This window comes from Pimephales promelas, chromosome 23, assembly GCF_988280905.1.
Source record: "Pimephales promelas chromosome 23, fPimPro1.hap1.1, whole genome shotgun sequence".
Classification (NCBI taxonomy): Eukaryota; Metazoa; Chordata; class Actinopteri; order Cypriniformes; family Leuciscidae; genus Pimephales; species Pimephales promelas.
In genome coordinates this window covers 14,357,033-14,372,684 of record NC_142791.1, presented here as the reverse complement: position 1 = coordinate 14,372,684, position 15,652 = coordinate 14,357,033, and the positions used below count along the sequence as shown (strand labels likewise).

Here is a 15,652-nt window from a genome sequence, read left to right as displayed (position 1 = left end):
AGAACTGCAATCTGTCTGTGGCGCGCCCCATAATGTCAACCAGCTCAGCGTACACTGGGCAGGAGGGCTGAAATGGTTCGGTCTCAACGAAACTGACATCCTTTTCTATATATATATATATATATTACATATTACAGCCAACTCCTGCCCTGCCCGAAGAGAACAGTTACAGATTCACCAAAGAGAGAGAGCGCTCATTTCCTCTCTTCTTAGATGTTCAGCGTTAATCTGTAACTCACCCTCGTCAGCTGGTAGATCATCCGCGAGGTTAACGCCCCTCTCCCGATAATCTGCCAGCTCCATCTGAAAGCTCCACGAGCTCAACCGCCACTGAGCCTCAGCCCGAGCGGGAACCGGAACCGCGGGGTTCAGATGCCGCGCCCACTTCCCTCGAGAAGTGGGTCAGACGAGAGCAGAGAGTTCTGAAAGGAAAACTCTCAGTTCGCGGAAAAAACTCCCTCGAGAGCTTCCCGCGAATGCTCTTCTCTCAGGCAGAACACGCACAGATCGTGTGAATCCTCCGGTGTCAAATATCTAGACACAAGTCGGCACACTCGCGCAAAGTGTTTCTCCACGTCTCAGCGCGCTTAATCGTTGATACTATCACACAGACAAACAGTCCCTGAAGACGAAAAGATGTTGTCATGGTTTCAAGGCGCCCTTCTTATACATCCAGATTGACGCGCTCATCATTCAAGCTGATGATGCACGGGCTGTCGCCGGTCAACCTGATTACTGTGAGTTGATATTTGATTTCAGACACCTGTCACGCCTGAGGCGTTCCCCATTGCGTCATTCGACGTATTGTTGAGTTCCCTTCGAAAGGGAACCATAGTTATTTCAACAAAAATACATCAAATGAGAAGTGTGACGCAGGGAATTGTGGGAATGTCAATTTACTGTACGTTTTTTTCACTGTAAATTATACAAGGTGTTCTTTTTCACTTTCAAAAATTGTAAATTTAGCGGTATTTTACAGTAAAAAATATATCACAGTTATTTACCGTATATAGTACGGAAACTTTCTGTTAACCAATTAACAGTTTTGCACTGCAGAATTTTTAGTCTTTTAACGTTAAAAATACGATTATTTTTTACCCTCAAATAGGGCATTTTTTGAGGAGACAGCCATTTGGTGTCCGAAACCTTAGTGGATGTTATTTAGTGCACTAATTCAATCCCACATTGCACTGCAATAACGTGTACAACCGATGTACGCTCACTCCTTTTCATTTACTTCTTCAAGTGAACAGTACACTCCGGACCAAGCAGGGCCAAAAGGTCATGAAACCATCCCCCATGCTCATATCCTGTCATAAACCCTTCCCCATGCTCATATCCTGTCATAGACAACCACTAGCGGCGCCAGGATTTTGATTGTAGGTGGGCCTTCAGAAAACTGGATGGGCCCGTCCGTAAGGCAAAAAAAAAAAAAAAAAATCCCCTTCATATCCGTTTCAGCGCTTTTCTGCGGCACTGTGGACAGCGACTCAGTAAGCCTATAACTTGATTTATCTCTTTTGAATGTTTAATACACAAAAAGACTGAAACGGAATTATATCTTTGGAGGGTCTCTGTTTCTCTCTCCAGTTATTTACCCAGCACGACGGGCAGGGAACTGTCCAAAATTATTTAACTGTTTCTTATAAAGTTAGAATGACAGAAGAACTTTATCGACATGAAATAACAGCAGCACTGAATCTGACACAGCTGCTAAACAAAAACAGCAGGAAAACGATACAAAATTATTTAACTGTTTTTTTTTATTTATTCAGAATGATAGAAGAACTGTATCAACATGAAATAATTAAATGAACAACATATCTAACCAAAGTGGGGAGCCAGAGCATGCCATGGGAGGCGTGGAGAGTGGTAAAAATGATAGCCTATAATTAGATTAAATAAAAAAGTTAAATTGTTATTATTCGAAAAAAAGGCCTCGATTATTCTGCAGGTCTTGATGCCCAATTCTAATTTGTTACATTTATCCGATTTTTTTTTTTTTACCGTCCGTTTACACGTTCTTTCAACTTTATCCGAGTCATGTGTTTACACTTGCCATATAGCCATATCTAAAAACATCGCGCTTGCTTAAAGGGTGACCATATTTTGATTATCAAAAACCAGGACAATCGGCCCGGCAATGAGATACTCAAATGATACTCGAAGTTTACTCAAAGATGCCTTAATTTCAATAATTTAATAGGGAATGCCTCCGGATATAAATGGTTACATTACAAAATACTATCTATAACCAAAGACCAAATTCAGATAGGCTTCTCAGAGGTTATACTCTACTCAACATGTTTTATTATGACAGGTTTCAAAAATAATGATAGAAATAATGTCTCTTCTGTATTAGAAATAAATAAATAAATAAATAAAAATAAAAAATAGCCTACCTCCAAATTGAACCAAAATAGCTCTCACAAACTTAACAAAAACCTAACTAACAAAAGTTGTTTATATATCTAGGTTTCTTCTTCCTCTTTTTCATGTTTTTCTTTTTAAATGGCCCAATGAAAAATAATTAAAACCAGGACATTTTCATCACTTTATAAAAAACAGCCACGACAAGACGTGAAAACAGGACATGTCCTGGGAAAACAGGACGTTTGGTCACCCTAGCTTAAAGGGTTAAATTCTCTTTTTTACAGATGGACGAACGTGAAACATGCTTGATGCTAAATCTGCAATTTATGCGAAGTTCTCCAAACATTACCATGATTTTGAGGAGGAGGACGACGAAAAGTGCTATCATTGCTGCCTGCGCATGGCCGCATGCGCTTCAGTTATCAGTCCCTCCAGGATTTCGCGATGTCGCGATCGCAACAATTAACGCAACTTCAACAAATCCACGTGAATTCAGTTCGCCTTCCAATTTTGAAAAATCACCGCAACTTTTCTGCAACTTTGACAAATCATCGCAGCGCGGTCTCCTGCAAAGCGTCGTCATACGTCAGCAAACTCACTTTTGTTCAGAAGACGCAGCAGATGTGGACTGCCAACGTCTCACATTTAGGCTACCTACAAAAATAACAGAAAACGCCAATGTTGCCAACTTAGTTGTCGCTATATTTAGTGATATAAAAAAAAGCAACTAGAGATAAATCTAGTGGCTTTTTGGACAAACCTCAGTAACCAAATGTTGCCAGCACAATCCTGCGAGCGCGAGGTTTGCTTTCTCCCTGCCGTCACTCCTCTCTCTGCGTCCATGTTCAGTGAACGGCTGCAGTAGAGGAGCAGCACGGCAGCTGACAGACGCGAATGAGCAGTGTTGTTTCCACGGACTTATCACTTATCTGCTTCTCTTTTGTTTTATATTTAAAGATTTGAGTTTGACCATTTATTTTCCTTTCTTTTCTTGTGTTTATCACTTGTAATAGGCTACTCACTATCACAGTGCATTAGTTCACCCAGTTCCCGAACTCACTCAATTCAGAAAATTTTACACATAAAAAATAGCTAGCCGACTCGTTCTATTGTCTGACAAAAAAAAATTAAGCAAATGAGAAGAGCTTTATTGGATATGCGGCTATATTATATTATATTAGCTATATTAAAATACATTATCAAACATTTGGTTTTTCCACCATTTAACTTTAGTGGCTATTCCTAAAACTGTATTTTGCACTTTATTAGTATTGGCATCTTTCAACATAAATGCTGCTTAATGTTTGTGAGCCGTGAGGTTCTGCACATTGACTTTTTTGCAGGTGCAGATCTTGTTTTTTTTTAAAAAAAGAAGCTTAGTTTGTTAGGTTTTGGTGTGTCTTTTGTTGTGGAAATTTTAATCTCACATATATTGATATGATTATTGGATCTTATGTCTCATTATTTCCTTATTATGTTCACTTTCTATATGTAACCACAGAGGAATGTCTTATGGGATGGGGGAAGTGATTTGTTCTCCCTGGAGCTAGGCACCAGAGGACCGGCCGGGTCAGGGGTCATCTTAGATTGGGAGGGGGTTAGTAAATCTAACCTGACATCACGAATCCTATGGCTTTGTGGAAATTTACAGAGAAGGCTCGGCTTGCAGTAAATAACCTTGGGGAGGGCTATTTAGTCTTCACCCCGGCCTGTGTTCTGGGCGTCACTCTCTTCACAGTGTACCAATCTGTGTTAGCGACTGGGCCTATTCTTGCAAGAATAAACTTCTCTTTTCTTTTATTAATTTGACTCAGAGTGTCTCTTACGAAGTGATGTCTGTTTATTGAATTTTTGCCTTAACACTTTAAATCGTTTGTTTTGCCTTTTATGGTTACTAATGGTTAGTTAGTTTGTTCGTGTGTTACAAAGTGTGTGACTTTGTCTCTTAAGTCAATTCTGGACTACAATAGAGCAGATGCAGATGATGAACAGTGTTTTCTGTGGGACATAATAAGTCCCTTTGGGGTGGACTTTAGACTTTTCTCTCTTAGTAAACCTATAACATGCACAAAAAAATATAACAACACAATAAAGGAAAGGGGAAAAGCCAAAAAGCATAATATGGGCATTTTAAGTAAAAATCTATCTATCTTTGTCGTTTTAACCTATAAAAACATGCAAAAGAACATCGCAACTTTTATCGCAACTTTTTAAAAAAGCGTCCGCAACATCAGGCATTTTAGGCCGCAACAATCACAAAAAAGGCCCGCGAAATCCTGGAGGGACTGAGTTATTGTGTGCGAGAGAAATCTCAGGACTGGTGGAAGCATATTGTGTTTAAATATAGGCTTTAACGAGGAGCAGTGGGTCCGAAATTTTAGGACGAGCAAGCCAACCTTTTTGATATGTTGATATGCGTCAACGTTTGTCCACAAACATTCACGTTTTCTCTACGGCGTTTTGTCGGGCAATCCATTTGCAGATGCGTGTCGGCTCTCGTCATTAAACCGCGGAGAAGTGGTCTAAATGCATTGACATCTGATTCATTTCCAATTTATTTCCACATATGAATGAGGCCTGAAACCGATCTCGAAATAGCCGAATGCATGCGTTTTTTTTTCCTGTTTACATGGTCACAAACACATCCGATCTGTCACAGTGTCACATTCACATGAGCAAAAAATTATAAGTTTGTTACGGGAGGACTTGATGCAGAGAGGATGGTAACTCTTCATTGAAGTAACCGCGTTACTAAAAATGGCAGGAGTTTCCTCCTCCTGCTCCTCGGAGCGTTTTTATTTTTTTATTGCTAAATTTAAATGAAAACAAGCTGCTTTGCTTTTCCATATTACGCTTCATTTTAGCTAATAGCTACCGACTGTTTCTGTCTCATTGAAAATCTTGCGCGCCAACGTCATTCATTTCATTGGATCACTTGCTGGTGACGATGCAGCCTGTGGGCAGGCTTAGGAGTCCACACGTGAGGTAGAAGCTGCTGATTGGTTTAGAAGCTTTCACTCAAAGTTTTCCTCTGGCTGCTTATTGGATGAACTGAGAATGAAAATCCGTACGCCTGCGAGGTCTCTGCAGACGGTAATAGGAGTTACCCGCCTGGCTCAAAATGGGCGGGCCCGGACCTAAAATGGGTGGTAGCGCCGCGGCTGCAGACAACTGTCAAAACCATTAATCAAGGGGGCCATAAATCATTTTGACATTATATTCATTACTAAAAAATCAAACATCTTTTAGTTACAGTGTGTGTCTACAAATGAATCAATCTCTCTAAATCCCTCCTTTCCACGAGCTACTCTGCTCTGATTGGCCAGACAGCTCAGTCTGTTGTGACTGGCCTACCATGTAGAGAGCGTCGGGAAAAAAACAACGTGTTTCACACTACTCAGTCAGTGAGGTACATTTTGAGAAGTTGCAATTGTTATTCATCACCATCAGCCTTCACAAGTGCATGTCCATCAACAAACCAATTATTTTACTTATACTAATTTATTTTTTGTATTTTTGTAATATATATTGCGGTGAACAAGTGGAAACTATAAATAACAGTGCATGCAATTTGGGTACATTAGCCAAGCCCTAAAATGAATTATCTTAAATTTAAATAAATAATAAGTACATTTATTTTGTTTGAAACCTTAATGGCTGAGATGAAAAGACTTACCTCACTGGGCTTTCTTTTTATCTTGTTGCTTTCTGTTTTCTTCCCTGTGCACCAGAGGGTTTATACTGCCTCATTTCTGATCAACACGCCAGCAGCTGAGCACTTGCCTAGCGTAACGCAACCCCCCTGTTGGGAAATGTTCGACAATTATCATCAATTCAATAATAATCAGGAGAGAGAGGATATGCGGCACAACCCATCAAACTGACAGGTTTATTGCCCCCCATAAAAATAAGCCCCGCCCCATTTTTAAAAAGTGAACAACACATGGACCTTCGAAACGGACAAACATGCCCCGTCATGGAACAGTTACGGTGGCGTAGATCGTAGAGCGTGTAGTTCGTGAAATAGCTTTTGATACGCACGGACCTAGTTCGAATCCGCCTTTTACCGAGCATATGAAATGTAAAATTTATAAACTAACATGAAGGTCTCTAGCGTTATATATTGCCAATTAACTAAAATCGAAGCCATGATATGGCTTCTTACCTTCATAAAACAGCACAAAACTTTAAGAATAGGCATTTTCTGTTTGTGATGATGGCCTGCTGGGTGATTTTAGAGAAACGTGTGCACTTTGCTCACGCGATCAGTGGTTCCCTTTCAAGGCGGTCACTTCGACATTACGTCATACTGACGTATATGGGAACTCCCTAATTGAGAGAAAGGACCACAGGTGCTTAGGAGGCTATAGTTCTCGCCCTGGAGCGTTGGTCAAAATGCACGACAGGAGGCATGGATCAGATTGAACGTTTTACTCAACTTTCTTCAGCAGCACAGACATACATTAGACATCAATTACAGGTGCAGATTTGAATGTAGTAGTTGCCTCTCAGCTGATATTAATGGACATGGTAGGTTAACATTTTGGGCTTGAGTGTATTAGTGTAGTTGAAAATAAACAAAACAGTAATAAAGGTTACATATACTGTCAGAAAGTCCGTCTCGGAACGGAAAACAAGCAGTGGTCTGACGGACTCTTTTCATAGTTGCAACTTCCTGCAGGCTGATGCAAAAGCCAGTTCCAGCCTGATATCGCTGTTTTCCCTGATATTGTTCAATGTTGTGCGTTCATGCAACAAATGTGAGTAAATATGTTAATATTATTTAGTCAACACTTTATATCTGTTCATGTGAATGTTGGATGTTTAGCAAATGACGATCGCGATATGCAAATGACGATCGCGGAGAGGCGCTAATTCCATGGTCACGTTATTATTACATACTGCGTCATGCTGTTTATTTGTAGTTTATCTCATTATATGTTTAATTTGTTATCTGACAGTTGAGCATTCATTTGTGATGACTATTTAGTCAGTTATTGATAACTTGTGAGGTAATTTGTGTACATATTGTATTCATACTGTATTCCTTTATTTATATATTCTAACAGACCACAACATAACATGATTGCATCATATAACTCTCCTTACCATCCTGAGAGTGTATATGGATGTCACTTACTGCCTGACGAATATCATTAAAGAGAAGTTTGATGAAGATATACTTCTCCTGTGCCTGATTCTCTTACCGGAATCACTGTCCATATTCGTCCGCCTACAGAACTGTAAATTCTCAAACGTTGCTAGAGGTGCTACTCTGCAATAATTGGTCCTTCGAGCCGGATGTGGCAACAGTAAACAGTATGGACACAGCAGCTAGCGATGCATCAGAGACAGTGGAGAGACCTAAGAGACAGAGTAAACTGCCTTCCCATCTGGGTGTCTATGAGGTTGGCTACATGCCTTCTGGGGACCCTCCTCCAACCGCTTCTTCTCGCTGTCACAGCCAACGTAAGAGCCAGTCGAGGAAAACGTCCCATAGTAAAGCCAGCTCCCGTTCCAGATCCAGTAGTCATTCCACTGTGTCTGGTGTTCAAGCTACATCTGCACTCACAAGTAGTCAGGCAGCTATAGTGGAGGAGAGAATAAAACAGCGGCAGTATGATGACCTACTTCAGCAAATGGAGGAGGACACACTGGCGGAAATAGAGTTCCAGAGATTACAAACCCAAGCCAAAGAGGCACAACGTGTTCAAGAAGAGGCTCTCATGGCAAAGGAGGCCTTATCTAACCAGTTAGAACGACGGCGCAAGCTGAAGAAGGCGGAAGCTGATCTAGAAGTGGCCAAGCTGGTGAGTTCTCTGCTCAGCCAAGACACAAGTTTGACTAATCCAGAGCATCAAGCATCACCAGACACAACTGGGCTACCATCACAGTTTCATCATGCCAGCCCAGCCCACTCACCTGTATTTCAACAATCTTCCTGCCACTCCTCTTCCATGATGCAAGCCACACAGACGGTTACAGAGGTACAGAGCACATTAAGGGACACACACACAGTTCAGTCAACACCCAGGCTACCTTATTTTGTCACTACAATCGACTATACCTGCTCAAGTTCCAGCTCTCACAGCGCAATTGTCTTCATGTGTAGTCACTCAAGTCCAAGGGGGACCACATATCACATCTGGGGAGGACATATCACCTGTTCCGAGGCAGTTCAGCTCAGTATCAATGCCACTACCTCAATTCAACCCCATGAAATCAGCAGCAAGCCAATTTGTGACCCCCCACACGGTCAGTGTTTCGATATCACAGCCAGTGCCTCCTGTTGCAACCACTGCGTTAACTCCAAACGTGCACACTCCTTTGCCAAGCCGTGTAGCCCCACCTATCAGCCAGAATCAGCCTTTTCAAGCCCCTCAGCGGCGAGTGACAGTCTCATCTACTGCACCCATCTGCCCTCAATCTTATCCACATCCACTTGTTCCCCAAACTGGTTATGTACCTCAACCCGGAACAGAGCTTCTGATGGCAGCAGCCTACGGCATTCCTCGGCCCACACTACCAGTGTTTGAGAGCTGTACAGAAAGTGACTTTGCTTTGTTAAAACTGGCCTTAGACAATCTATTAAGTCACCATACTCACATCACTGAGCAGTACAAATACCAAGTGTTACTGAGCCACCTGAAGTTTGCTAGTGCTCAGCAATTGGCTAAGGCATATATGCACCACCCACAGCCATATACCGCAGCCTTACAAGCTTTGCAGGAGAAGTATGGCCAGCCTAGGCAGCTTGTTCAATCAGAATTAGGTGCTATTATGAGTACTCCACCCCTCAGAATGGGTGATACCAATGCCTTTGATTCATTCGCCTTATCTGTGCAATCCCTGGTGGGCATGCTGAGGACGCTGGAGGGGCAGCACGGATATGAGTTAATGTGTGGTTCTCACGTGGATCGTCTTCTGGGAAAGATGCCACCCGCTTACCGAGATGGCTTTGTAGAATACTGTTTAAGCCATGGTATCCTTCAAACTGGTACGGATAGGACCTACACTCTCCCCGACTTAGCGGCTTGGTTAAAAACAAAGTCTCAAGCAAAGCGCATCTCGAGTCAGGCTGCTGCTATGTTTCAGTTTGACACAAAGTCACCTGTAAAGAGTAAAGGCACTTCATATCATCGAGAGCGTCCAACACCTGTACTTTTGACATCCGAGAGAACTGCTAAGCCCCCTGAGCTTGCTCGGACAAAAGCTGTTTCCAAGTTAAAGCCCTACTGTCCTCACTGCGACAGCCAAGATCACTTTCTAAACTCTTGTGATAACTTCAAGAGGTTGACCACCACCCAGATCATTACCTGGATCACAGAGGGTAAGCGTTGTTGGAAATGTGGTCGGAATCATCCAGTGGACTCCTGTAATCTCAAGCGTCCCTGTAAAATCTGCAAAGAACTGCACCTGACTGTCCTACATGACTCTATCAGAGATACTTCAAAAGCAGTGTTAATGGTGAGTTTGCCATCCACTCAAATCTATCTCGACAGACCTAACCGCTCACAGAAGGTTATGCTTAAAGTTGTTAAGGTCCTCTTGCACAGTGGTGACCGAACAATAGAAGCCCATGCTGTTCTAGATGACGGCTCAGAAAGAACAATTGTTCTTCCTCCAGTAATTCAGCAGCTTGGGTTGAATGGAACTTCAGAGGTTCTCTCTCTCCAGACAATCCAACAAGGTCATACCAAACTTGAAGGGTCCACAGTTACCTTAGAAGTTTCTCCCATCACTAAACCCACAGAAAGGTATGTCATTCGTGATGCCTTTACTGCCTCTGCTTTGAGCCTTGCTGAACATAATTACCCAGTGGCAGCGCTTCAGAAAGCATATCACCATCTGAAAGGTCTACCATTGCAGTCTGTAGACAAAGTGAAACCCTTACTCCTCATAGGGTCTGATATGCCACACCTCCTGACTCCTATTCAACCAGTGCGTAGAGGAGCAGAAGGGGGCCCTGTTGCAATATGTACAAAGCTTGGTTGGGTACTGCAAGGCCCAATGTGTCCGATTCAGCCCCCTAAAGGCCAGCAACAATGCCTGCATCTAATGACAGCCCCAGCACGTGACGAGTTGCATCAACATGTAGAGCGCTTGTGGCAGATTGATACCTTGCCGTACAACGAAAAGCTGATCACAAGATCAAAGCAAGACCAACAATCCTACAAACTCCTACAGTCTGCTACGGTCAGAGTAGAAGTGAATAATGTCCTGCGATATGCTACCCCGTTACTGAGGCGTACTCCTATCACCTTGCTCTATGCAGGCAAAGAGGCTGTGCTTCCCAGTCTCAGAAACATTGAGAGAAAACTGGCCAAGAATCCTGAACAAGCTCAAACCTACTGTTCGGAAATTCAAAAGCTTGAATCTGAAGGCTACATTGCCAAGATAACACCAGAGGAGGCAGACCAGTCCACGGAGTCGTGGTTCATTCCGCACCACATGGTGCATCATAATGGGAAGGACCGAATAGTCTTCAACTGTTCCTACCAATACCATGGTCAAAGCTTGAATGAACAACTCCTTCCGGGCCCAACACTGGGGCCATCTTTGCTGGGCGTCATACTGAGATTCAGACAACATGCAGTGGCAGTGAGTGGGGACATAAAAGGCATGTTCCACCAAGTACGTTTGTTACCTTGTGACAAGTCGGTGCTGCGATTCATCTGGAGGAACATGGATAGGGAAGCTGACCCAGGCATCTATGAGTGGCAGGTATTGCCCTTTGGTACGACCTGCAGTCCATGTTGCGCCATTTATGCCCTTCAGCTTCATGCCCAGGAACACCAAGATGCAATGGCTGGCTTAGCTGATATTGTGGACAACTCATTTTACGTTGACAACTGTCTTCACAGTACCCCCGACCAAGGTGAGGCTAGGGCCATTATAGATGGGTTGCGTCAATCTTTGCTAAAGGGAGGCTTCGAGATCAGACAATGGGCGTGTAATATACCATCAGTTCTCAAACACCTCCCATCGGAAGCCAGATCAGCTAGTAGTGAGTGCTGGTTGTCTCAGACTAGCACTGACATGCAAGAACCTACTCTCGGCCTACAATGGAATTGCCTCGATGACACCCTCGGGTATAAGAACCGCATTGTAGAGCCTGTTCAGCCCACTATGAGGAATCTGTACAAGACTTTGGCAAGCCAATTCGACCCCTTGGGTTTCATAGTGCCATTTACCACGAGGGCTAAAATTCTTATCCAGGATCTTTGTAAACATAACCTGAGCTGGGATGACCCTATCGAACCCATACACCTGCGAGAGATATGGTCCAAATGGGTTGCAGAGCTTTCTAGTATCACCAGACTGCAATTCCCTCTAACTTATGTGCCTGGTGGTGCTGATACTCCTTCCACTGTTCGGGAGCTCCATGTCTTTTGTGACGCTTCGGAGAGGGTATATGGTTCTGTGGCCTACCTTCGTGTCACAGATGACAGTAAAAGGGTCCATGTTACCTTCGTCCTAGCTCGATCCAGAGTGGCTCCTCGTAAGTGTCTATCTATGCCCCGCTTAGAGTTGTGCGCTGCACTCTCTGGAGCTCAGATGGCGAAAGTGATACAGGCTGAACTGACCATTCCCATACACAAAGTCATATATTGGGCTGATTCAACTACGGTGCTGCATTGGTTAAAGTCGGAATCCTGCCGATACAAGGTCTTTGTGGGGTCGAGGGTAGCAGAGATTCAGACTTTAACAGATGTCACCCAATGGAGGTATGTGGACTCTGCTCGGAACCCAGCTGACCTTATCACTAGGGGTCTTACCTTAGACCAAATAGCAGGTCCTCACCAATGGAGATCTGGGCCATCTTTTCTGACTGAACCACAGGATATGTGGCCATTGACACCCAGTACAGAGTCCGTACCTGATCTGAGCGAGATGAAAAAGGCATCCTTTGTCGGAGCAGTCACTGTCATTCCCAGTCCAGTGCCTTCAGACCTCAGTCAATTCAGAACCTGGAGCGAGCTAGTCCAAGCTACTGTCGAGTCCTGTAATGGGGCGGCCAACAACAACGTCTTTGAAGCCTCAATGTATACACAGGCAGAAAAGCTCCTATTAGCACAGTCACAGGTTGATTCATTCCCGGAGGAATTCAGAGCTTTGAAAGCTGGAAAGCCTATCCCGACAGACAGCCGCTTGAGTTCTCTCGCCCCAGAATATGACGAAAATACTGGTCTTATCAGAGTGGGTGGACGACTTCGTCGGGTTGAATCCCTGCCTTCTGATATCATTCACCCGATCGTCCTAGATCCTCATCATCAGGTCACAAAGCTACTCATCCAAAACCTAGATCAGCAACTACATCATCCAGGTGCAGAGCGAGTGCTAGCAGAGCTACGTCGTAGATACTGGGTGCTTAGAGGCCGTGAAGCTGTGCGCAAACACCAGTATTCTTGCCAGGATTGCCAGTTTTGGCGTGCTAAGCTGCAGAACCCACAGATGGCCGACCTTCCACCCTTCCACGGCTGCGTCTGTTTAAGCCACCATTTTACTCCACTGGCGTAGACTGTTTCGGGCCCTTTCAGGTAAAGATAGGTCGGCGCCAGGAAAAGAGATGGGGAATTCTATACAAGTGTTTGACAACCAGATGTTTACATCTCGATCTCCTCGAGCACCTAGATACTGACGCCTTCCTCTTTTCTTTACGACGCTTTATAGCTCTTAGAGGAAAGCCTTTCGGGATTCTATGTGACAATGGCACTAATTTTACAGGAGGTGATTACGAGTTAAAGGATGCCTTTCGTCGAATGGCTCCTGAGCTGCAGGAACAACTAGCTAAACAGCAGATCCAGTTTCGCTATAACCCACCAAGTGCCCCTCATTTTGGCGGGACATGGGAGCGAGAGGTGAAATCAATTAAGACTGCCTTACGAGTCATTCTACGTGAACAATCCGTGCCTGAATCTGTTCTGCAAACATTGCTAGTGGAAGTTGAGGGCATCCTCAATTCCAAGCCCCTTGGCTATGTTTCATCGGACATTGCAGACCTTGATCCTGTGACTCCTAACCTACTACTCATGGGACGTCATGATGCTTCATTACCACAAGTTCTTTATGACTCCGACGAACTCTTGGGGAAACGCAGGTGGAGACACAGTCAGGTATTGGCCGACCAGTTCTGGACTGCTTTCATTCGCTGCTACTTACCAGAACTACAGGGTAGACAGAAATGGAGATCAGATGGCAAAGAGAAGATGGCAGTGGGACAGGTGGTACTCGTAATTGACAATCAACTCCCACGAGCGCTATGGCCTGTAGGTATCGTGACCGAAACCTGCGCAGGGGCTGACGGGAGAATTCGAACAGCCAAAGTTCAAGTCAAAGGCAAGATCTACATGCGCCCTGTCATGAAGCTGATTCCACTTCCTCCAATGAAGGATAATGATACAGACCCTCCAAACGGCCTTTCTTAAGGAATACAATTATCCTGACTGATCATTGGGGGCGGCTGTGTCAGAAAGTCCGTCTCAGAACGGAAAACAAGCAGTGGTCTGACGGACTCTTTTCATAGTTGCAACTTCCTGCAGGCTGATGCAAAAGCCAGTTCCAGCCTGATATCGCTGTTTTCCCTGATATTGTTCAATGTTGTGCGTTCATGCAACAAATGTGAGTAAATATGTTAATATTATTTAGTCAACACTTTATATCTGTTCATGTGAATGTTGGATGTTTAGCAAATGACGATCGCGATATGCAAATGACGATCGCGGAGAGGCGCTAATTCCATGGTCACGTTATTATTACATACTGCATCATGCTGTTTATTTGTAGTTTATCTCATTATATGTTTAATTTGTTATCTGACAGTTGAGCATTCATTTGTGATGACTATTTAGTCAGTTATTGATAACTTGTGAGGTAATTTGTGTACATATTGTATTCATACTGTATTCCTTTATTTATATATTCTACAGACCACAACATAACATGATTGCATCATATAACTCTCCTTACCATCCTGAGAGTGTATATGGATGTCACTTACTGCCTGACGAATATCATTAAAGAGAAGTTTGATGAAGATATACTTCTCCTGTGCCTGATTCTCTTACCGGAATCACTGTCCATATTCATCCGCCTACAGAACTGTAAATTCTCAAACGTTGCTAGAGGTGCTACTCTGCAATATATACTGTATAAACAAGCATTATTAAGTCTATCAGCTTAACATTATAGCACAATACACCAGCTCAACCAGGTGACTAATAACTCGTGAGTCACCATTCCTTAACTAATCTGTACAGAACAAATAATGTAAATATAATGATATAGCCTGAATAATATAAGCATAACACTTAACTCAGTTAAACAACATAAACATAAGCATACAGTTACGTCCATTCTTTGCCAACTGCACTGCATAACTCGTCATTTCTCCCGAGTGGATTTATGACACAAATACCTGAGTATTTCTAGATATTCACATATCCAATCAATTCTAAACAAGTAAAGGATAAATAAAACTCACTTTTCTCATAAGAACGTACACCGTTATTAATGTTAAACACGAACACTGCACCGTGACTTCTTGAACAGTCTTCCTGTGGAGAATGCAGCCGTTTCTATCACGCGCATTTCTCATGCGCAATCACTTCCAGCCCATCCGCTAATGGCCACTAGATGGCGCCTTGGCGCTACCTTTATAACAGCCGCCCCCACATTTGCGATGCAAATGTGCTCCAATTGAATGTTAATCCTCCGCAGGCAATTCAGGCAGCTGAATTAACTTTACCACAGGTCTGGTGAAGCTTTTGTCCTTGACTTTTACCTCAGCTGCTCTCACATGTCCATCAGCGCCTGGAAACACCTTTACCACTTTGCCTACTAACCATAGAGCCCTTGGTAATTGGGTGTCAACCATCATTACAACACACCCCTCCGTAAGGTCCTCAGTAGTCCTTTGCCATTTTTGCCTCAGCTGAAGACCTGGTAAGTAGTAGCTTATGAACTTGGCCCAGAAATGATCCACCAGTATCTGACTTTGTCTCCACCGTCTACGACTTAGGCGTTCAGAATCCTGGTAGACAACTTGTGGCAATGAACTACTGGGCCGCCCCATCAAAAGATGATTTGGTGTTATTGGGTCAACATCTGCGATGTTAGCTGACACATACCCCAAAGGTTTGGAATTCAAAATAGCCTCCACTTCAATTAAAACTGTTCTGAGTACTTCCTCAGGAACGCTTTGTGCTCCAATTGTGGTGAACATGTGGTCCCAAACGGCAGAACCTGCCACTCATAGACCACAGGAGGCATATCACGG

At 43.5% G+C, this 15,652-nt stretch overlaps 2 protein-coding genes across 2 annotated transcripts in view; one reads left to right on the top strand and one right to left on the bottom strand.

Annotated features, from left to right (window-relative positions):
• Positions 1 to 15,652, bottom strand: part of LOC120484919 (up-regulator of cell proliferation) — a 55,020-nt gene that overhangs the window by 13,765 nt on the left and 25,603 nt on the right. The window contains exon 2 of the mRNA XM_089126359.1: positions 6,050 to 6,175. The gene's annotated coding sequence lies outside the window, so the exon portion shown is untranslated. The remainder of the gene's footprint in view (positions 1 to 6,049; positions 6,176 to 15,652) is intronic.
• LOC120483252 (uncharacterized) lies at positions 6,979 to 9,097 on the top strand. Its single transcript, XM_039678220.2, has 2 exons — positions 6,979 to 7,133; positions 7,443 to 9,097. Exon 2 carries the CDS (start codon positions 7,695 to 7,697, stop codon positions 8,907 to 8,909), a length of 1,215 nt encoding a protein of 404 aa, XP_039534154.2. The 5' UTR covers positions 6,979 to 7,133; positions 7,443 to 7,694; the 3' UTR covers positions 8,910 to 9,097.

Bases quoted from the DNA above. Each gene is read 5' to 3' on its own strand.
- LOC120483252 (XM_039678220.2), top strand. From the start codon at position 7,695: ATGGACACAGCAGCTAGCGATGCATCAGAGACAGTGGAGAGACCTAAG.